Genomic DNA, 22,996 nt, shown 5'->3' on the forward strand with positions numbered 1-22,996 from the left:
AGGTCATCCACGCATGAGAGAAAGCTTTGCGCCCGCTCAGATTTAGCTGAGTGATCTTCCCACGAGATGTCCGGGTAATTGAAGTCATAAATTCTCATCACACCCTAATTTCAAAGCCATCTGCTTTAAAAAAGGTCTTTTTGCTGCAGATGCTTCCCAGACGAGCCATGAGTGGAGAGGAATATTGTGTGCATATGGGAAATCACAGAATTTTCAATCCTTTTTCTTCCTCTTTTCATCTTTCCTGTTAAAACGAGACATCTAAGTTCCCACTTCCTACTTTTCTGTGGGGAACCACAAGAGGCCAGTATCTGTTAGGATTCTATTGTGCTACTTTAAGGTGGATTTGCATTTTCTAACATGTTTAAACAAACAGACATCAGATTTTTTTTATTCAATTAATGTGAACCATAATGTTTCCTTATCCTTTAATCATTTCAGCTGTTTTACATTTTTTTTAAATGTTATACTTAACCATGGAACTCTGTGTTAATTCACTGGAGCTTGTATGTTCAAAGCCAGCAACTCGGAGCATAACAAACAAATAAGTACACAGATTGCACAGTTTTTCCACTGCAATTGATGCAGGAAACAAGATTGACAGGGCCAATTCCTATTAGCAAAACCCTACATGAACACTGATAAAATAGCTAGGATTCTTTGTTTGTTGTGAGTGCATTTCTGCATCCTCTAAGGTTTGATTTAAAAAAATAAGGGTTAGACTTGTTGGTTCATGGTGAGGCATCTAAATAAAGGACCTAATCCTTCATGGGACTTGGTTTCCTAAATGCTTCCCTCATTTCTGAAAGTATGATTTAGCAGTCTTACAGACTAGAACCAAATGGACCTGGTGAATACATACACAAGATTTACATGGAAGTTAGGCATCTAAGTCGAAACAATCACCCCTTCTAGCAGCTGCAAAATTGCAGAGGTGCCTAGACTCATTAGTCACCTACATTCTGGACTGAAAAATCTTTTGGAACCTAGCCTTGGGCTACTGTGAATGCTCAAAAGTGGTTCATGTGTTGGTCACCCAGGTATACAACTGCCATCTCTGTTTGCTGTTACCTGAAGTCAGCCTAAGTTCTCCTATTTCCTGGGTGAGTTCTCTATGTGGCAACTGGGCAAAAGGTGGGCAGCAACATCACCATTGCCAACCATATTCAAGACTGGGGAAAAAAGTTTCAGTGCTTCATAATGAACTCAACTTAGCTGTGCTGTCAAATGGGTCAACACATCTAATCAGGGCACTCTGAATCTTGAGATTATAGAAGTTTCTCCTTTGCAGCCCTAAGTCAGACACCTGGACTAAGTACAGACAGTCAAAAAGCCCAAGGCTGAATTGATTCAGTCTTTTCAGGTTAGTCTAAGCTGCAAAGATTGAACCAATAAGCAAATCAACAGATACTGACTTTTGATTCAGAAATTGCAGCCTCATGCCTGCAGTGGCTCAGGCCAGAAGCCAGAGGGCACTAGAGCATGGCCCCAAGGTCTCTGTGATTTTCAGTCCAGAATCACAACACCAGGAATCTGCAAATTTACTCATTACTTCCTCTTCTTGCTTCCAGGTGCCTCTGGGATTTGTACTCTACAGTTACAGTCAGTGGCATGGGTGACTGGTGCCTCCTGGGCCAATCTCATTGCCTGGTGGGGTGGGAGTCTCCTGCGACCAATCTTGCTGACACAAAAGCACCAGCGGTGCTCCCAAAAGTGGCAGTGGTGCTTCTCTTGGTGCCCCCACTCCCCAGTGGGAGCTCTCAGGCTGGGCACCAGCACTCCCGCCTGACCCCCTACCCATCATCTAACCAGGAAGTGCTGGCTGTCAGGGGGTGCACCAACGCTCTCAGGGGATACCCGTGCACCCCCGAACACCTCCTACGCATCACCACTGGTCAGCAGTAAGTTTCACAGGGCAGGGCAGGGCAGGGCAAGGCAGCTCTGTACTTGGGGGAAGAGAAGTTTAACTCTCCTCCCTGACCCCAGAACCCAGCCAGATTTTGCCAGGAGGGCAGGGGGAAGGGTAGAAAAGGGAGCCAGCCCTAACTGCTAGAGAGCAGAGAGGTGGGACTAGCCCTGCTTTCTGGAACAGATAGCCCAGCCCAGGTCTGCAAAATGCTGGGGGACTCTGATTTAACTTGAACCAGGAAGGGGTGTGGGACAGAAGTTTCATAAACTTGTTTGACCTAAATCAGTTAAGTCTGATACTACTTTCAACCAGGTTTATCTTAAACCCATTTCAGCTATTTTAACTATTCTGTTACAGGTTTAAACCAGTTTCTGATCATTTAAACTGGTTTATGTGTCACTTCTGTCCCTAGTCCTAGGTGTCACGGAGTGGGACCTGGGAGCGGCCTTGAAGCTCCCTAGCGCCCCCTGCCGTGTCAATTAAGGTGATCCAGCACCCTCGACTCGCCTGCCACGTCTTTGATCTTCTGAGTTCAGTTATAGGAGGCTGCCTACTTGCACCATTGACACCGCGCCGATGTTACCTCTGTTCCTAGTGAGGTGCTCTCACCCCAGCCTTATGGGCAATGCATGCCTCCTGCCTCCCCTTCAGCATGCCCCAAGCCTTGCAGCTGTTCCTGGATGTTCTTGGGTCCTTGCCCTTCGGCGCCCCTCTCTGGCACCCCTGGGCTTGTCTCACACCTGGCGCCCCTTCTCTGGCGCCCCTGGACTTGCTGGCCCTCTCGGGCCCGCTGGCAATACTCTTCCAATCAGGATCAGACTGCCTGAGCCTTACCCCCTTGACCCTTCGGGATCCTCTCTAGTCCACACCCCACTGGGTGTCTGATGGTTACTTGCGCCCATTCCTGGGGCCTGTGCGCACTCCTCACGCCCATTGCCCCCTCTGGGGCCTATGCCGTGCCTCTCGTGCCCATTGCCCCCCTTCTGGGGCCTGTGCCGCACCTCTCACGCTCCCTCGCCCTCTCTGGAGCCTGTGCCGCGCCTCTCATGCTTGTTGCCCCCCTCTGGGGCCTGTGCCATGCCTCTCGCGCTCCCTCACCCTCTCTGGGGCCTGTGCCGTGCCTCTCGCGCTCATTGCCCCCTCAGGGGCCTCAATCTCTCGCTTCCCGCACTGCACGCCCTCTCGGGTTGGGGCCTCAACCCCTATACACCGAGCACCTCTACGGCGCTCGCTGGCCGTGCCCACTGTGGCACTAGAGTCCCCAGCACTATGGAGCCCTCTGGGACTTTCTCCTGGTCCTACACCTGGTTGGGGCTCAGGTGGCCGCAGCCGTGCCTGGCCCCCAGGACCACTGTCTCAGTCCCTTGCCCTACTAGGGCTTCTCTCTCATCTCGCCCCACAGGGCGGGGGTCAACACCCCTCAACACGCGCCCCACTGGTGCAAACAGCTGTGCCCGCCCGGCACTGCTAGCTGTGCCCCGCTGGGCACCAGGAACCCCCAGATTATTAGGGAGCTCCCGTGAGGCCTCCTCACACCCTTACAGCCTCACCCGGTCCTCCGGTTTGACCATAACAAAACTATGAGCCAAGCAGCTGCAACACAAACAAGAAGCCTACCGGCTTATAACACAACACTCACTCAGCTCCTTAATCACAGTCTCTTATAGGGTTCACTTGCCCGCATCATTGCAGCCGGTCAGGGTGGTCAGGCCACAACCATCGACTTAGGCTGCTCAGCTTCCCCGCAGAGCTCCTGCTCCTGCAGCAGCCAGAAGGGAACTGCTTCTCTGGCTCCGGCCTGGGCTGTTTATAAGGCCTGGCCCTGCTCCCTTCAGGTCACCTGACCTGCCTGGTTGCCCCAGCAACCGGCACCTGGGCGGCCTTAAAGTGTAGCAGCTGCCCTTATTTCCTCCAAGACACGGGGCACCCAAGTGTCCCCGTGACACTAGGGTCTAGATTCATAGAAAATTAGGGCTGGAATGGATGTCAGGAGGTCATCTAGTCAAACCCTCTGCTCAAAACAGGAACATTCCCACCTAGATCATCCCAGCCAAGCTTTATCTACCCAGGTCTTAAAAATTTCCAAGGATGGAGATTCCACAACCTCTCTGGATAGTCTGTTGCCGTGCTTTATTACTCTCCTAGTGAGAAAATTTAGGTAAAACTTCCCTTGCCACAACTTGAGACCATTGCTCCTTGCTTTGTCATCCATCACCACTAACAACAGCCTACCTCCATCCTCTTTGGAACCGCCCTTCAGGTAGCTGAAGGCTGCTATGAAGTCCCTCCTCAGTCTTCCCTTCTCCAAACTAAATAAGCCCAGTTGTATCAGCCTCTCCTTATATGTTCCCCAGTCTATAACCATCTTGGTTGCCCTCTCTCCAATTTGTCCATATCCTTTCTTGCAGGGAAGGTAAGGGGGGCAATACTGGACACAGTACTCCAGATGTGGCCTCACCAGTGCCAAACAGAAGGGAATAATCACTTCCCTCAATCTGCGGGCAATGCTTCTAATGCAGCCTAGTATGCTGTTAGCCTTCTTGGCAACAAGGGCACACTGTTATCTCATATTCAGCTTAACTCCCAGGTCCTTTTCTGCAGACACACTCCATTTCCTACTGGTTTGCTGTAGGCACTTCCCCACTGAGTATCTTGGTATTCTGGCTCACCTTTATGTCTCCCTGTTCACTGTATAGAATGTCTAGGCACTTAATTGATTGAATCACACTCCTGAAGTGAGGCATCTAAGTGGGGCACCTACAAGGCTGACTTGGACTGGCCCTAGATCATTTAGGCCCGCAAATGGAGCAACATTTAATAGCCTTTAAAATCAGAGCTTAACCTTAGCCCCTGTGTTGCAAGAGCATTTCCTTAATTTGTGGGGGTGTTGTGAGGACATAAGTATATTGATTGTGAGATGCTCAGATATTGTACTAATTGGGGCCAATTAAGATCATAAGTTTCATTGGTGTATCAGGCCCATTTCACAACACCGTTTCTCTTTATCATGATCAAGTGGCATAAGACATATAAATAATGCAAATATTACATTGTATGTATTGAAAAGAGAAAAGTATGCATCCTCATTGTATTCCATTCAACTTGTAGCTTGTATCATTCTGAAATGCAGTGTAACTGTACAATTAAAGTTGCTATTACAATACATATGAGTGAAGAATGTTAAGTTTGCGCTTGGACATTACTATATATTTGTAAAGAAAAAAGAAAGGATAGGTGTTTTTTAATATCAGAAAAGAATAGCTGTATTTCAGTTCTGTAGGGGGAAAAATTGTTTAAAGTATAATGTGGTACAGAAAGTGAACATCTCACTCTCTTGTTCAGCAGATTACTTGTGCTGACTTGACATAAGTTATTACTGCTTTTGTACTCCTGGAGCATTGTAGAACGAATGGAGCCAAAATGAAGTGAAGTGGATTATTTTCTTTCTTGGCACCACCACTAACAGCATTGCTTAGTTTGGTCAGTTAGAGCTGTTCAACCCCAGTGGCATTAGCTGGGGTAGTACAGTGTATAGGTAGGACTAACTGTAGTTTATTCTGTAGAACCTTGTTATTAGTGACGAAACACACATGCATGCCCACAAAGCCCACTTACATTTTCAAACATGAGGCTGAATTCTAGCCATTGGAAAATAAAATCTTGTATTTGTAAATTGAGCACCTTCAACACAGAGATTTTGAAAGGCAATGAAAGTATTTTTAAATTTATGGAGCCATTATTCTATATATAAATCTGCACTTGAGAAGCATAGATGGGAATGGATCAATTTAGAAAGCAGAGCATGGATGTGCTAGATGACATCAAGATAGCAAAAAGATTGCAAAAGAAATATATCATCTACAGAGCTGGCCTTTCAAGCAAGTTCTTTTGTTCACCTAACCAGTTCCTCTTCAGTTTGCTACCAAGGGGCATGTGTATACATGCAATTAATGCAAACCAATAAACTCTGGAGAACAATATGTGCCTAAATATATGCCAGAGAGCAATAAACTCTGAAACAATAAACTCCAGAGTTTATTGCCATTTGAACTTGTGCCCAGGACTGCAGCACATTGAGCCAGGTTAGATTAGCCCTGGCTGGCAGCAGGCCCCTTCAGCTCACCCTGCTGCAGAAGGGCTGGCTGGGGCATTCAGCATGGAGCTAGCTGGTCAGCAACCACTAAAGCATCCTCATGCCCCAGCCAGCTGCGTCACTGTCTACACATGTTCTGCTGGTGCAAAGTTTTTTACTCTGCAGCAGGACAGTACTTGTAATTTACGTGCAAAGTAAATTAGTTTACTCCAGCCTAACAGGGGCACACATGTAGACACCAAGATACTTAATGCAAAGCTAATTAATCTACTGCACAGTAAACATCTTGGGTAGATATGACCAGTGAAAAATATATTAGGAGTAAATAAATTATGGCTGATTATATAATATCAAACTCCTTTGCTCCCAGGAGGATGAGTGTTGGGCAGGCAGCAAGAGTAGTTTGGCAAATACAATATATAGTCAGTATACTGTGTTAATTCAAGGGACTGCATCCAAGCATGTCCGTTTGGGGGAATGCTGCTTTAGGGCATGTCTTTGGGGTAGAAAGAAGGGGGAGATGAAGAGAAAAACACCAGGTTTTAGTGACATTCTTGGTAAGGAGAATTATTCTAGAGAGCCTACTAGTATAAGGATGGGGGTGGGCAAGTGGGGCACAAGGCAGAGGCTCTGCCTAAAGTTGAGGAGGGGAGCATGCGAGAATAAAGCAGGGGACATCTCATGGTCTCACTATCTGTTCCCCTTCCTCTCTACCTTCTGCATCTTCCCTGCAGCTTCCAGCTCCATATTTAGTAGGGTAGAATCAGAGCAACAGCAGTAGCAGATGGGTGTGTGTATAAGAGAGAGAGAGAGAGAGAGTGAAAGACATTCTGGGAAATGGAATTTCTGCTGCTGGGAGAAGATGTCACCTCATTTTTTGCCACTGAAAACCAGTGTTATTTTGGTTACTTGGCATGCATGTTGGTGGCAAAAAAGAGGGACCATATCCCCCAGCAGCAGCAAACCTCCAGACACTTATTCGTTGCCACCACTGCTCCGCTTTCCCCAGTGCTGGAACCTCCAGAGCTGAAGGCACTGCAAGAAAACTGGAGAGTGGTAAGAAGCAACTGCCCAGGGTGCAGTACTGGCCAGTTATGCCTCTATATTTTAGTTCTGGGGCAAGCATTCATTTGAAGAATCTCAGGGCTTATCTAATTTTTGCCCTAAAGTCACTGGTCAAAGGGAGCCTTTACAACTGCTGCTGCTATCTGAGGTTTAGTAATCCCTAGTTCCACACCTTCCCCCTGGCCAGGCCTCTTGTGCTGATAATCAGATCAGAGTGGCTATAGGAAGTCTTTGCTACCTAGAGATCTTCTTACTAGGGAACCCTGTAGCAGCTGATTAGCATAGCTCTATGGTTTCTTCGCAGCCCCAAAGTAGCACATAGAAACTAGGAGCAGATGATGTGAGCCACCATTCCTGTGCTAGTCCTGATTTTCTTCAGTGAGCATGTCTACACATTCATTAATGTGCTGTAACTACAGCGCATTAAGTTTAGTACCTGTAATAACAGGTACTAAACAGGTAATAACTTAATGTGCCGTAATCAGCACTACTGCACAGTATTGCCAACACAATTATTTTGTGACACTAATGCGCACTAGGCTAATTCTACTGTGCATTAGCACATTCGCATGACTTTTGCCATGATGCGTTAATGTGCAGTAGAATTAGTCTACCGTGCATTTAGCATCTCATTTAGACACTCCCAGCCTCTACCAAAGCATTCATACAACTCTAGATAAAGCCTGTTGGAATATTCAAGCCCCTGGGTTTGTTGGGCTACCATAGTTAAGGCACATCAGGTTTTATAGCCAATAGCACTCCCAGCACTCCCAAACTGAATGACCAGGTATCCATTTACAGCTGGAAATCCTGAAGATAGCTTTCAGTAGAAGTCAGAGTGAAGCTTAAACTCATGCCTCTGGAGCAAAATACTTTACCTGGTATATTACTGCTTTTTTAATCCAAATGATGGCAAACAAAAATACAATGTATGGACTCAGTTGAATCAGTCAAGTCTAACTGTATGTAAAGCAAACAACAGCCTTTGCCTAACTGGCTTTCAGGAGTCAAATCAGTTTAGAGATTTCTATTCTTGCATACCATTTACATTATATTGTAATGCATAGTATTACATTCTGTCATTTCATATCAAGGGACTGCTGACAGCAAGTATTATATTCTTTAAACCGAGGTCTGAGCCAGTGAATGCACAACTCTTACTATGCAGATTAATAGTATCTGATATGAATGCTCTTTTTATCATTTCTTTTGCAACAGAAAATGATAACTTCAGTCCTAAAATCCTATAGTATCTATCTCTAGCATCTGGTGCTGCCATCTGCTGCCTATTTTTTTTTTTTGCCTATTGTAATATCTACCCACAAAATACAAATGTTAGCTATGTCTTTCTTCTGTAGTATCATACATCCTAACACAGAATCTGTTCTGTTAGCTTTCTTTGTTCCAATAAAAACTTTACAGCATAACCTGCTCCAACACAACATTATTTACCCACTGAAAAAAAATTGAAATGCCTTCAAATATCATGTATTTCCACATAGCATGCCCTGCTCCTGCTCCTGCTCCTGTCCTTTAAGTCAATAACTGACTTTCCATTAATTTTAACAGGAACAGATTTGGTCAGTTTGTTAGAAGTTACTTGTAAATATAAAGACAAAAAGGGTAAATAAGAATGGACAAAGAAAGTCTTGAAAGAGTTTTATTAAGGAACTATCCATTTGCCCATCAGGAATGACGGGTGGGGACAGAGCACCACCACCCACCATGCTGCCCCACTGCCACCTCCCAAGAGCAGGGGTGGGAACCTTTCCCCGCCATCCCCTCAGCCAGCACCCCGTGCCATCACCGCCACCTCCAGGGAGCAGGGCAAGGGGGTGGTGAGGCCAGCAGTGCTGGCCTCATCCTCCTACTTTGTCTCCTCCATCCCTACCATCATCGTGGCACTCCACTGCACCACTGCTGCCACCTCCTGTCCAGAATGCTCTTGGAGCACTCTGATTGGTTGTTTCAGTAACCAGTCAGACTGCTCCAAGAGTGTTATGGACAGACAGACAGACAGATGGACTAAGCCCATTATTATATTAGCATGTTATCTTTGCAAGCAGTGGAAAGTCCCTTCTCTCTTCAACACACAATCTTGTGGGTGCCCGTAGATGGGCTCGTTCACATTCTAATTAGAATGTGTCAGAGCAGATTTGATTAACTGAGTCTGCTCCATGTTCTAATTAGAATGCCGCAGCGTCGCCTCACTATCACATGTATTAAGCCCCTATGCATTTCAAAATGGCCATAGGGGCAGTTTATCTAAACCTCATTGAAATGCACAAGGGATTAATACATGTTGTGTTGTTCTCAGAAGACCAAGGAGTTAAGCTTATAGAATGATAAAGTTGTTTATTCAGACAACTGTACTCTGCCTGGAACCCACATCATAGTTCCATTTTTGTTTGAGTTTGTTGAATTTTTTTAATATTTTCACGTCTTGCTTTTCATTCTGATGAGCATCATCCACAAGATTTAGCATCCTAGTTTTGAGTTTCCTGTTAAACAGCATTTCTACTGGGGTACAATCCATGTTTCATGCGTGTTTCTCTGTAATTTAAGAGTGACAGGTAAACATCAGTGTGTGAATCTGTAGCTTTTCTCAACAATTTCTTCACTATTTGTACTTCATTTTCCACCAGACCATTGGATGTGGGTATTTATAACTTGGAGTGTTGTGACAGAATCCATATTTATTTGCAAACCCTATAAAATCAAGACAGTTGAATTAAGGTCCATTGTCTGTTCTCACAATTTGTGAAATCCCATGTTTAGCAAAAATCGATTTGATTTATGACATGGTTTGCTGTTGTGCTTTTGAGCAATACAATTTCAGGATAGTGTCAGCAAGTTCAGAATAATAATCCAGCACTAATACATAATTTTCTCCTGCATGCATGACTAAGTCCACTTGATACCAAGGAGATACAGGTTCCTCTATGCCCATCATGGGCTCTTTTCTTTCCACTTATCTATACTTTAGGCATGTTGTATATGTCCTAACACCATTTTCTATGTCATTATTTATGCTGGGCCAATATAGAGCACCTCTTGCTCTCCTTTTGCATTTTTCAGTGTCTAGATGCCCCTCATGTACTCTTTTTAACATGTTTTTCTTTAGCACTGCTGGAACAACAAGTCATGAGCCTTTGAACAAAATACCATCCAGGACTGACAGGTCTTCCTTGAACTGAGAGTAGGGGCTAAGTATATGTTTTCCAGGCCAACCAGCACAAATAGGTCTTATCACTTTTTGCAATGTAGTGTCCTGAGTAGTAGCTTCTGTAATTAGTGCCCACATGTTATCTGTGACAGGAATCATTCTTTTAATTAGATTAACATGTACTATGTCTTTGTCTGGAATTCTATCATTTTCCATTGTATCATATTCCCTGGACAATGTATCTGCAATAAGTAGATTGTTTCCTGGCATGTACTACATGTCTAGATTATATATGTGCAATTGAAAGAAAAGTCTCTGTAATGTGGGTGGCATGTCTGATAACTTACCAAAGGCTTATGATCAGTTTCAGCTATCGCAGCCTTCTCATAGATGAATATATGAAATTTCTTACAGCCATATACCAGAGCTAAATTTTCTTTCTCAATTTGTGTATATAGATACACTAACTTAGAGAGTACCCTAGATGCATATGCTACTGGTCTCCAGCTATCCCCATGTTTTTGAAGCAAAACTGCTTCAATGGCTTCTTTAGAAGCACCTACTGGCAATTAAATGGGTCTTTTAGGGTTGTGGTATTTTAGTACTGGAGCTTTCATTATTTTTTCCTTCAAGTTTTTCAATTCAGTTTCATGTTCATGTTTCCATATCCATTGAGTGTTCTTATGTAGGAGTGACCTAAGGTGTTTGGTTTGCTCTGCTAATGTTAGATAGATATTTCCCTACTAAATTGATCATTCCCGGTAATCTTTGCACTTCTTCCTTAGCTGTAGCGGGTGGGGTGTTTGTAGTGTCTTTAACCCTTGCAGGATTGATTTGCAACCTTTCTCATAGAGCTTTTCTCCCATTTATGTTATTCCTTTTCACCCTGAATTTGTATTTTTGTTGGTTCTGTTTCAAACCTGCTCTGTGAGTTCTTTCTAGTGCCTTTCTTACCTCAAGCCACATTCTTCCATAGTATTTCCACAAAATAATACATCATCAATATAAACCATAGTTCCATTAAGACCTTCAAAAATTTGTTGCACTTTTCTGTGAAATAATTCAGATGCAGAACACAGTCCAAAAGGAAGCCTAGAAAAGCAATACCTTCCAAAGGGTGTATTGAAGGTACATAATCTAGTGCTAATTCTTTACTAAGGAAACTTGCCAAAACCCAGAAGAGGAATCCAAAGTGGAGAAATATTTACTTTCTGCCATGTTGCCAAAAAACTTTTCCCTGACAGGAATAGGAAAATGCTCCCGGTTGATGTACCTGTTCATTTGCTTAGGATCCAGACACAGTCTCAAGAATCCATCTTTTTTTCTATTATGGATAATGAATGAACCCAAGCAGTTAGTTGCTCTAGTTTTCCTATTATGTCCATGTTAACTAACCTATCTAATTCCTTTTTCAATTTCTCCCTTAGTACAAGAGGGAACATTTCTGGGACCATGTATGGTGGGAGTATTTGGTTCTCTTAATTCTATCTTGTACTCAGTTGACAGTTTCCCTATGCCTTTAAATACATCATAAAACTCTTCTTCTATGTTTTTGCTTTCTAGCCTTTCAGTGGCATCCATTCTCTTAATCAGACCTAGAGTTTTACATGTTCCCAACCCAATAATTGGCACTAGCTTTCCTGGGACTATTACAGACTGAATTTTGACTATATTACCCTTGTGTCTAATATGCAGTGCACAAACACCCTTGTTTGCTTATTTGTTTGAGTCAAATAACTAAAAATAACTAAAACACACACAAACCCTAGGCACTTGGCCAAGTATTTGTAGGTATTTTTATAGGGACGTGTTTCTCAGGAACAGGTCTTTTCTGTTATTGCTCTCTTTAATGGTAAAAAACAAAATACACAGTAAATAGCAGACAGTCTAGTTCCTAGCCTATGAGTAGTCTGGGTTGGAAAATTCCTTGAACTGACACCTGGTAATTTCCAAAAATAATATTATTTCAAACAATGATCTTTCCAGATGTGACATTTGGGTAGTACTGATTTGAAGAGGGGAAAAAGTAAATGAATGTTGAACGCCAGTAGCCTTAACATTTCCAAACAAACCCATTCGTCACTGAGATTCCATAGTTTAATAAGGAGCTGTTACTGGAATTAGTGAAGAGAATTTTCTTTCACTTTTTGTTTTAAAATTATCTATGCAGTCCACATTTTTAGAAGGGGATAAAATATATTGTAGTAAGGGTTCAGGTATGCCATTTTGGGATATAATTATTCCCCCTTCGGGAGATAAAATTTCCACAGTTCAATTTTTTTAAGCAACCATTCCAAATAAATTGAAAGTAGTATTTTTTTCTTTTATACCATTGAGGCAGTATAAAAGAAGCTTTAATGTTGGTGTAAATGTAGCTTAGCTGGCAAAATGACAAGGACCTGGCTAGAGTAGGCCAGAGCCAGAAATGGGCTTTGGTGTCAATAAGAACCAAGCCAAGAAGCATTTTTATTTAAAAGTATTCATAGCATACCATAAATATACACAAATGTACGTACCCCCCTGCCCTGAAGAGCTTACAGTCTAACAGCCTGGACCAAAACTCATTGAGGTGAAAAGAAAGATGCTTCTTTGCATTCAAACCATTTTGGATCAGACCCTGAAGTCCTTTTGCCAAGTCAGCGAACATGTAGAGAGCTTGTAAGTCTGAGTATTACACTAAATAAGCAAAACACAAGATGTCGCAGGTCAAACGGTGAAATAGCAGATGGTGTGAGGGGTATTGATAACAACAAGATAAAGGAGGCATTGTAGTAGTAGTAGTATAAATTCACTATATTACAGATGGGAAGAGAAAAGAACATATTATTAGAATAAAAATAATCTATTATCAAACATGGCTAAAGAAATTGCTAAAAAAAAATTAAGATGACGAAGGGATATAAGATTAAAGAATCAATATATTTCAGCGTTTCTTTGAAGTAAAAGTCTTTCTTTAAGACTTATTCTGATTGTGCATTACAATCTTTAGAGCAAAGACAAAGTTTTCCCAACAATCACATACTGCTTTGTGGAGTAGTATTTAGTTTCTTAATGTAATAGGGTTCCCACCTGTGATACAGGAAATAAAGCTTAGATGGATGATGCAGTAATGACATTTTCAGACTTCGGGCTTAAGTGTAAGAAGAGCTGCATGGAACTTCTTAAATAAACTGAAGGTCTGACAAAGAAGCAGCAAATGTTGGATTAGACTGTGCCCTATCTTTCATCCCTGCTCAGCCAAGTAAGACGCACTCCACCAGAGCATGGTGCAAGTAGATCCTTTCTCTTCATCCCTCCTGAGCAAAAAAACAGGGAATAAATAAATTCTGCCCATTATTATGATGCGTCTGAGATGTAATGCATCTGAGGGCTAACTTCTAAGGCAGCACTGGCATGGTAGGCACACCACACCTAGTGAGGCACGTTCCAAATGTACAGTCTAGCCTATAATTTGTAACACTACTTTTCTATTACCCAAATAGAACAGTAACAGTACTTTTCTATTACCCAAATGTAGAACCTGACTGCCTATTTCTTTATGAGTAGAGCTATTTTTTTACCACAAACAAAACATCTGCAGAGTAAAAACATCCTTATTTACAGCCCAACTCTGTTCTCATTGAAGTCGATGACAACATTCATATTGATATCAGTGAGCAAAAGAGAAAATTTCCATTTCCTTTCGTGATCCATAATTGAATTATTTGACTTAGCACCAGTTTCAATCCAGCAGCAGCAAATGTCATAGCTATCTGATGTCAACTGAGCTGAAATTTCTCAAGAATCAAGTACCACAATCACCAAAAAAACTCATGACTGGTAAGTTTTACAGAGATGCCAAGGGCTGAATTGGCAATGATGGATTAACTATGCTCTGCTCTTAGACTCAGGTTGGAAACAGATATCACCTTTCCTGGCCCTTGTGCTGCCATAAAAAATTTATGGCATGACAAAGATAAAGCAAACAGCCATCCATATCCCTTATCATGCTACAAATGCCCACAATTTCTGGGCATGACAAAGGTGGCAATAGAGCGTGCTGTTTTTTACTAGCAGACATCTCTTTGCATGTAGTGGGAAAATGCAGTCACCCTGGCATTGCCTGCACTATGCAGTGACCCTGGGTAGGTGCTCTGGAGGCTTGAAAGACCCAATCCTTGCATCTAGGGAATTCTTTAATGTGCCAGGGAAAGCCTGGGGTGCATTTCTGTAATCAAAGAAACTTTGGGCTTTCTCCACTTAAGGAGGCTCACCAGAGAGACCCCGGGGTGTATGTCTGCAGCCAGGGAAATGCTGCCTTTCCCTGCCTAGGAAGACATGCCCCAAGATTCTCCAGGGTGCATCTCTGTAAGCGGGAAAAGCCAGACAGATTCCCCAGGGGGTCCAATTCTCTGAGGAAGTTCCCAGCATATGCAAGATTGGGCTCCTCAAGTTCCAGAATAACACGTTGCCTGTTGTCCTGCAGCATGAACAGGCAAGACAATGAGCAACATACGTTCTCCCAATGAAGCACATAAGTCCAAGTAGAGCTGATGCTGCTTCATTTGGCAGTGTCTGTTTCTACACTTAGTCTCCCTAGGGCAGAGTTAACATGCTAAATGGGTAACTACAGACATTTTTACTGTGGCTTCCATGTTATTTCTGGCATTTTTATGAATAAAAAAAGGGTTTCAGATTCACAGACTGTCAACATATCACTCGACACATCAACTGAATTGAGACATTTAACTACATGTGTTTCTGCCTTGCTATGACTTGCCTGCAACTCCCCCAACTAAGATGAAACAGGGTTTCATAAAGCAACTTGACCAAGAGAACAAGTTGATTAAATCAATGATGCCGGTTTGCCAGGAAGCTGTGATTGGGTGTAGAATTCTATATAACAAACTAGTTAAAGTTTACTAAGTGGCATGTAGGCATACAAAGTTCTCTGGGAAAATCCAATAACTTCTATTAGACCAACTGAAATAGTTGGAAAAAATCTCCTTTGCAAGATTTTGGGTACAAACACCCTTCATCAGGTTAAAGAAGTGTCTGCAGTTCGCCTGTGCTCTTCCTGGGTGGAACAGAATAGAATAGCTTTAATATTGTATTGCAATTATTATTTCTATTGATTTCAGTGGACTTTGATTCAGTTTCAGAAAGGTACCTGCATTACTAAATGACTATTTGGAAAAAGTCAACTAGTTCTTTGATCACTCCGGGCTGAAGATTAATATATGCCATGCAAGGGTACAGGTTGTAGCCACGTTGGTCTAAGGACACAGGCAGACAGGGTTCTTCAGGTCAATCTGATATCTTGTATTAGACCAATTAAAATAGTTGGAAAAATTCTTCTTTGCAAGTTTTTGGGTATAAACACTCTTCATCAGGCTGAGGAAGTATCTGCAGTTGGTCTGTGCTCTTCCTGAATGTAATAGAATAGAATAACTTCAGATCAAAGAACTGGTCAACCTTTTCCACATAGTCATTTAGTAGTGCATGTACCTTTCTGAAGCTGAATCAAAGCTCACTAAAATCAATAGAAATAATAATTTCAATAGAATATCAGATCTTTTCAAGAGCAGTTGTATACAAAGCATTCTAAAAACAATGATGTTTCTTAACTGCATTTGTTTTTTTCAGCCCCCTGTGATAAGACGGCCGCCAACAGTTATTTGTTACATATGTGGCCGTGAGTATGGAACTAAATCTATTGCCATCCATGAGCCACAATGTCTGAAAAAGTGGCACAATGAGAATGACATGCTACCCAAACATCTACGAAGACCTGAACCCAAAAAGCCAGAAGTCAAATCCATACAAGGTAAGTGAGAAAATAAACAAGAGGGAGGATGAAAGTGGTAGAAGAAATTTGGTTTTAAGAATAAGTAAAAATTTTGTATGGGATTTTCTGCATCCAGTCAAAATGGGATATATTTCTGGTGGAGATAATTTTGCTTTATGTTTAAGCATTCTGTTTTCTTCTGCCACTAAGTCTGTAAGAGTTAAGTGTAGTCAGTGCCTCTCAAGTAATGCCCCTTTTCTTTGTCAGAAGTTTCCAGTCGAAAACCAGTCAAATTTCGATCTGCTCCATAACTACTGCATTCGTTATAGTTACTTTGTGGATATTTTCTACCTTTTTGGATCTTTGGATATTCTACCTTTTTGGATCTTTAAAAAAACAGTAATGTGCCTGTGACAGGAGTGCCACTATTGGAGCCTCTCCGGGTATGGTTCCGCCCTCCTCTAATGAGCCAACTGCCTACTTACTCGCCGGCCACGCCTTGATCTTATTTAATTAATAGATTGCTGTAATTAGTGGAAGGTTGCCCATTTTTATGCGCCCTGATAACAGGGGGCGCTATCTGTAGCTCCTTTTCCTCCCCTACACCGCAGCCCAAGCCTCGCAGATGGTGCTGGTGTAATCTGACTCTGGCCCTGTTATGTCTTGGCCCTCCTTTTGCCCTCAGGGCTCCTCTGCACTCTCGGGGCTCCTCTGTCCCCTCTCTCTCACTCTCTCGGGGCTAGGCCAATGCACCCTGCAAAACACTGCGCCTTCTCTGGCACCAGGAACCCCCACGCTACTGGGGAGTCCCTATGAGGCCTCCTCCAACCCCTACAGCTTCACCCGGTCCTCCAGTTAAACAGTAAACACAAAACACAAAGCCCCTGGGCTATAACATAAAGCTAAACCATCTGGTCAGACAACAGTTAATCCCTACCAGGCAAAAATACTCCAGCTCATGGCAGCAACCCGCGGGCTCATGCAGCCAAACCTTGGCCTTCTCTCCGCACGGGCTGAACTCCTCACTCCTTGGCTGCCAGAGGAGGAACTGCCACCCTAGCCTCCTGCCTGGGTTTAAGAAGGGCTAAGCCCTGCCCCTTCCGGTCAGGGGGTTTTGCCAGTTGCCCCAGCAACCAGCACCTGTGCTGCCCTGGTGACTGGCAGCTGCGCCTCCCCCTTCTCACCACTAGGGGCCTCTTTTGAGCCTTCCCTGTTCTCAGGTGCAGGGCACCTAAGTGCTCTGTGACACACCTCCCCACGTTTTACTCCAGACTCACCGAGCCGAGTACTTCTTTCGCCATGTGTTCCATTGGCCTGGGGTTCTCCTCTCAGCCGTTTCCTCCGGCAATCAGCCATTTAGGTATAGGAGGTGGAGGTTTTTAGGCGCCTCCTGCTTGCCTTTTACCCAAGGCGCACTGTGTGGGATTTGTTGGGAGTAACCCACCAGAGGTAGTCCCCCCACACTAGCCAACCTTGGTAGGGCGCTGCTTAGGCCAGTCTTTCCTCCCTGTTTTAAATATTCTTGAGGATAGCCCTGGGCAAGTCGTGTCCCCCTAATGAAGGTGGCTGACACGTTATCCTCATTGTTGGGAGTCCATCTCCCTGCCTCCCCCCTGCCTCACCCCAGTTGCCCTTCTTCAGCTTGGCTTTTCTCCTCCAGCTGCCCCTCCTGACAGGCACCCCCCTGGAAGATCCCAGAATTGGAGGGGGTCACTCGGCCTCCTAGCAGTGAGGTTAGGACCTCGAAATATATGCCCCCTTCTTTCCCTTGTCTGGGGTCCCTCTGTTCCTTCTGGTCCTTCTTCTTCCTCGTATTGTCTTGAAAGAAAGTTGGCATTTCTATTCTGGGTTCCTGGGCGGTGTTCCACCTTAAAACAATATGGTTGGAGGCTAAAGACCCACCTCATGAGTCTTGCATTATCGGTTTTCATACTCTGCAACCAGCGCAGGGGTGCATGATTGGTAACCAATGTGAACTCCCACCCTAATAAATAGTATCGTAATGTTTTGATGGCCCATTTAATGGCTAGACACTCCTTCTCAACTGTGGCATAATTCTGCTCTGGCGGGTGTAGCTTCCTACTTATGTAGGCTATAGGATGCTCGTCTTCTCCTTCCCTTTGCACCAATACTGCACCGATGGCCACATCTGACACATCTGTCTGCACCAGGAAAGGTTTGTTAAAATTGGGTGTATACAGAAGTGGTTTTCAGCATAGTGCATCCTTTACTGTTTGGAATGCCTTCTCTGCCTCTGGTGTCTATCTTACGTTAGTTGGAGCCTGCCTTAATCATCTCCATTAACGGTACGACGACGTCTGCAAAGTGGGGTACAAATTTTCTATAATAACTGGCCAGCCCCAAGAAGTGCCTGACTTGTCTTTTGGTACGAAGTGCCTGATACTTCTGTAAAGCCTCCACTTTGCTCAGCAATGGTCTCACCTTCCCGCTTCCAACTGGGAACCCCAGGTACTGTGTTTCCTCCTTTCCTATCATACACTTCCTGGGATTGGCTGTCAGCCCCACTCTCCTTAGGTCTTGCACTTCGGCTCTTAGTGTGGCGAGATGTTCATCCCAGCCCTCCGTATATATAATTATATCATCGATATATGCTGTGGTGTAACCCCCATGAGGAGACAACACTCTGTCCATTAGCCACTGGAACGTAGCCGCAGCTCCATGCAGCCCAAATGGCATGCATCAGAACTGGAAGAGCCCCCACGGGATGGCGAACACTGTTTTTCCTTGATCCTCAGGTGCCACTGGGATCTGCCAGTAACCCTTTGTCAGGTCTAATGTGGAAATGTAGCATGCCTGCCCGATGTTTTCTACCAGCTCATCCACTCTGGACATCAGATAAGCATTGAACTTGACCACTAAGTTTACCTTCCGATAATCAATGCAGAGGTGGATCTTTCCATCGGGCTTAGGTACTGCTACGATGGAGCTTTGCCAGTCACTGTGGGATTCGCATATTATACCTTGCTCCAGCATCATTGCCAGCTCTGCTCTTATCTGGCCCTGGAGCTGCTGGGGAATCCATCTCCAACTCTCACGTATCACCTGGCCCGGAGGAGTTTTTATTCGGTGTCGGTGTACCACACCCTGAGCTTCCCCTGGGGTTCCCCGGAATACATCTTTGAATTCCTTGACTAGCTCAGCAGCCTGTCTCCTCTGTTCTTTTGACAAGTGCAGGGCCAGCTCCACATCATTTGGTCCGCTTTCCTTCATTAACATGAGTCCCAACTAATTCCTTGGGATGAGGGGCAAGGTACATACCCTCCCGGGCCTCCCACTTCTTTAATATGTTGATGTGGTACACTTGCTTCTTTTTTTTCTTATTTATCTGGTGAACCTCATAGTCCACAGGCCCCACTCGGCGTATGATTTCATAGGGTCCCTGCCACCGGGCAAGCAACTTACTTTTGCTGTCTGGTAATAGGACCAACACGCGGTCTCCCACGTCAAACTCCTGGGTGCCTCGGTTGTAATGCCTTACTTGATGCTGCTGGGTTTCCCTGAGGTTTCCTAAAATCATGTTTTGAGCTGCTTCAAGGCATTCCCGCAGTTGGATCACATATTGAATGATGTTCTGGTCGTTACTCTGTTGTTTTTCCCACCTCTCTTTAATTAGATCCAGGATTCCCCTCGGTTGCCGGCTGTATAATAATTCAAAAGGTCAAAACCCAGTGGAGGCCTGGGGTGCCTCTCGTACTGCAAACAGAAGAGGAGGTATCATCCTGTTCCAATTTTGAGGTCTCTCAACCACAAACTTTCTCAGCATCTGTTTCAGCATCTGATTAAACCGTTCCACCAGCCCGTCTGTCTGGGGATGATACACAGCCATCTTCAGATGCTTAATCCCCAAGGCTTTACTCACTGCTTCGAACACACGTGACATAAAATTCATTCCCTGATCAGTTAGAAGTTCTCTAGGGAGTCCTAGCTGGGAGAATATTTTCAAGAGTTCATTGGCCAACTTTGGCGCGGACACTGTCCGCATTGGCACAGCTTCCGGGTACTGTGTCGCATAATCCAGTAAGACCAATATGTACTGGTTTCCTGTGCTACTTCGAGGGAGAGGCCTGACAATGGTCACTGCCACCCTCTCAAAGTGAACCTCTACCAGAGGCGTCGGGACTAAAGGGACTCTTGTGGGCTGCCTTGGGTTTGTTTTTTGGCAGACAGGACACGAAACACAGTATCTTGCAACTTCCCCCATCATACCTGGCCAATAAAACCTTGCTCGAATGTGTGCTTATGTCTTGTCCCGGTCTAGATGCCCACCCATGGGAAGTTCATGGGCCACCTTCAACAAAGCCCGTTGATACTGCCACGGGATCAACAGCTGGGCAACCTCCTCTCCTTCTGGCTTGCCTTGCTCAATCCAGTATAGGAGGCCATTCCTCACCTCGAACCTCGGGGTTGTTCTCATCAGCTCCGGCCTCAATACCTCATTGTTTCTCCGAGCGAGGTGTTCCACCTAAAATCTGCCTCTAGGCTTTGTTCCAGCTGAAAGTGTTCATCTTCCCCCAGCTGGGCAATATCTACCCTCTGTCCCACTTCCTCTTCGGGGCAGGGTTGCTCAGTTTCGCCTACGAACTCCTCCGTGGTCACCTTGCTCCTCACGCCCACTCTTTCTTCTAACCACTCGGGCCAGTCACAGCCCAGTACCACGAGGTAGGGTAAATGGTCTACAACCCCCATGAGCATCCAGTGGGTCTTACTGCCTACTTGTAGGGTGACCCTCACCCTGTCAAAATCAAGGGGGTCCCCACACCAACACTGCTCCTTTGCACGATCCACTCTTCTCATCTCCCTTGCCAGTAACATATCACTCCATACCACAGTCTGTGCTGAGCCCAAGCCTATCATAGCCACCACTCTTTTCCCCTATATGGTTACTTCTACCACTGGTGCGGGCAACACATCTGCCGCTTCACAGCCAGCTCGGGCTGCATAGCTGCACATTCTTACCTGCTTTGGTGGGCTGGGTCGAGTGTTTCTCATCATACTGGCTTGCAGGGTCAGTTGTCCTACTGCTGGATCCTGCAGTGTGGCCAATCCAAATCTTGTTTCCCCGACTCTGGTCCAGGGGTCAGCGTTTGTCCTCTTTTCCCTCTCCATGAGGGCTCAAGGGTCCTCTTTTTCAAGCTGGTGACCCAGCGTCTTATAAAGCCTACTGCCGTATAAACACTTCCCAGCTAATGCACCACTGTGACAGGAGTGCCACTATTGGAGCCTCTCCAGGTATGGCTCCACCCTCCTCTAATGGGCCAACCGCCTGCTTACTCGCCTGCCATGCCTTGATCTTATTTAATTAATAGATTGCTGTAATTAGCGGGAGGCTGCCCATTTTTACGCATCCCGATGACAGGGGGCACTATCTGCAGCTCCTTTCCCCCCCCTACACCGCAGCCCAAGCCTTGCAGATGGTGCTGGTGTAATCTGACTCTGTCCCTGTTATATCTTGGCTCTCCTTTTGCCCTTGGGGCTCCTCTGCACTCTTGGGGCTCCTCGCCACCCCTCTGCACTCTTGGGGCTCCTCTGCACTCTCGGGGCTCCTTGCCACCCCTCTGCACTCTCAGGGCTCCTCTGCACTCTGGAGGCTCCTCTGTCCCCTCTCTTTCGCTCTCTCGGGGCTAGGCCAATGCCAAAACACTGTGCCTTCTCCGGTGCCAGGAACCCCCACGCTACTCGGGAGTCCCTGTGTGGCCTCCTCCAACCCCTACAGCTTCACCCAGTCCTCTGGTTAAACAGTAAACACAAAACACAAAGCCCCTGGGCTATAACATAAAGCTAAACCATCTGGTCAGACAACAGTTAACCCCTACCAGGCAAAAATACTCCAGCTCATGGCAGCAATCCATGGGCTTGTGCAGCCAAACCTTGGCCTTCTCTCTGCATGGGCTGAGCTCCTCACTCCTTGGCTGCCAGAGGAAGAACTGCCACCCTAGCCTCCTGCCTGGGTTTAAGAAGAGCTAAGCCCTGCTCCTTCCTGTCAGGGGGTTTTGCTGGTTGCCCCAGCAACCAGCACATGTGCTGCCTTGGTAACTGGCAGCTGCACCTCCCCCTTCTCACCACTAGGGGCCTCTCTTGAGCCATCCCTGTTCTCAGGCGCAGGGCACCTAAGTGGTCTGCAACAGTGCCATTTTTATATGTCAATTAATTAAAACAGAGGCATCAAATTAATCTGGCCTTGCAGGTTGGATGAGTGGCACAGGGCCGGTCCACAGGCTGAATCAGTACCATGGACTCTCCCTCCCTCCTTCCCATGCCAGATCCAGTGCATGTGCCTGCACCAGGACCTATGCTGCACATGGTGCCTGGCCCGTGTGCCCCACACCTCACTGGTTCAGGACTCATGTTGCATACAGTGCTTGCTCCAGCTGATTTGAGACCATGTGCAGCATGGGTCCTGAACTGGCCAGAGGGTTGCAACTTGCAACATGAATCCTAGACTTGCCAGAACAGGTGCCCCATGCCTAGTCCCAGACCAGCCATGGTGGATGTCATGGCTCATGCAGATCTTGGACCCGGCATCTTGTTCAGTGCTCCTCCAAGGCCCTGCATGCAGGGCTGATCCAGCATGCACTGTGAGGGTCATCTCAGACACAGAAGCAGCACAAGGGACTGGGTGATAGGGATCCATGGGCCAAATCCAGCCCCAAACCCAGATCTTTGACACCCTTCTGTTAAAATGTCATGCTTAGGGGCAACCAACACGGGTTCATCAGTGGCAGGTCCTGTCAGACCAACCTGGTGGCCTCTATGATCAGATAACCAAATCATTAGATGCAGGGGTAGCAGTGAACATAGTCTTCCCGGATTTCAGAAGGCCTTCGACACTGTCTCTCACCCTGCTCTCATTAAGAAACTGGGGGACGGTGGTGTCAACACCCACACAGTCAATTGGGTTGCCAACTGGCTGGAGGGCCGCACCCAGAGAGTGGTGGTGGTGGATGGGTCATTTTCAGCCTGGAGGGATGTGGACAG

The 22,996-nt window shown here is 45.5% G+C and overlaps 1 protein-coding gene across 1 annotated transcript in view; it reads left to right on the plus strand.

Moving 5' to 3' along the window:
• The window catches only part of LOC109323707 (zinc finger protein 474-like), a 44,190-nt gene that overhangs the window by 17,495 nt on the left and 3,699 nt on the right, over positions 1–22,996 (plus strand). The window contains exon 4 of the mRNA XM_019555402.1: positions 15,859–16,039. Within this exon, the coding sequence (XP_019410947.1) occupies positions 15,859–16,039 (181 nt within the window). The remainder of the gene's footprint in view (positions 1–15,858; positions 16,040–22,996) is intronic.

Source organism: Crocodylus porosus, unplaced genomic scaffold, assembly GCF_001723895.1.
Source record: "Crocodylus porosus isolate Cpor-Errol unplaced genomic scaffold, CroPor_comp1, whole genome shotgun sequence".
NCBI classification, from domain to species: Eukaryota; Metazoa; Chordata; order Crocodylia; family Crocodylidae; genus Crocodylus; species Crocodylus porosus.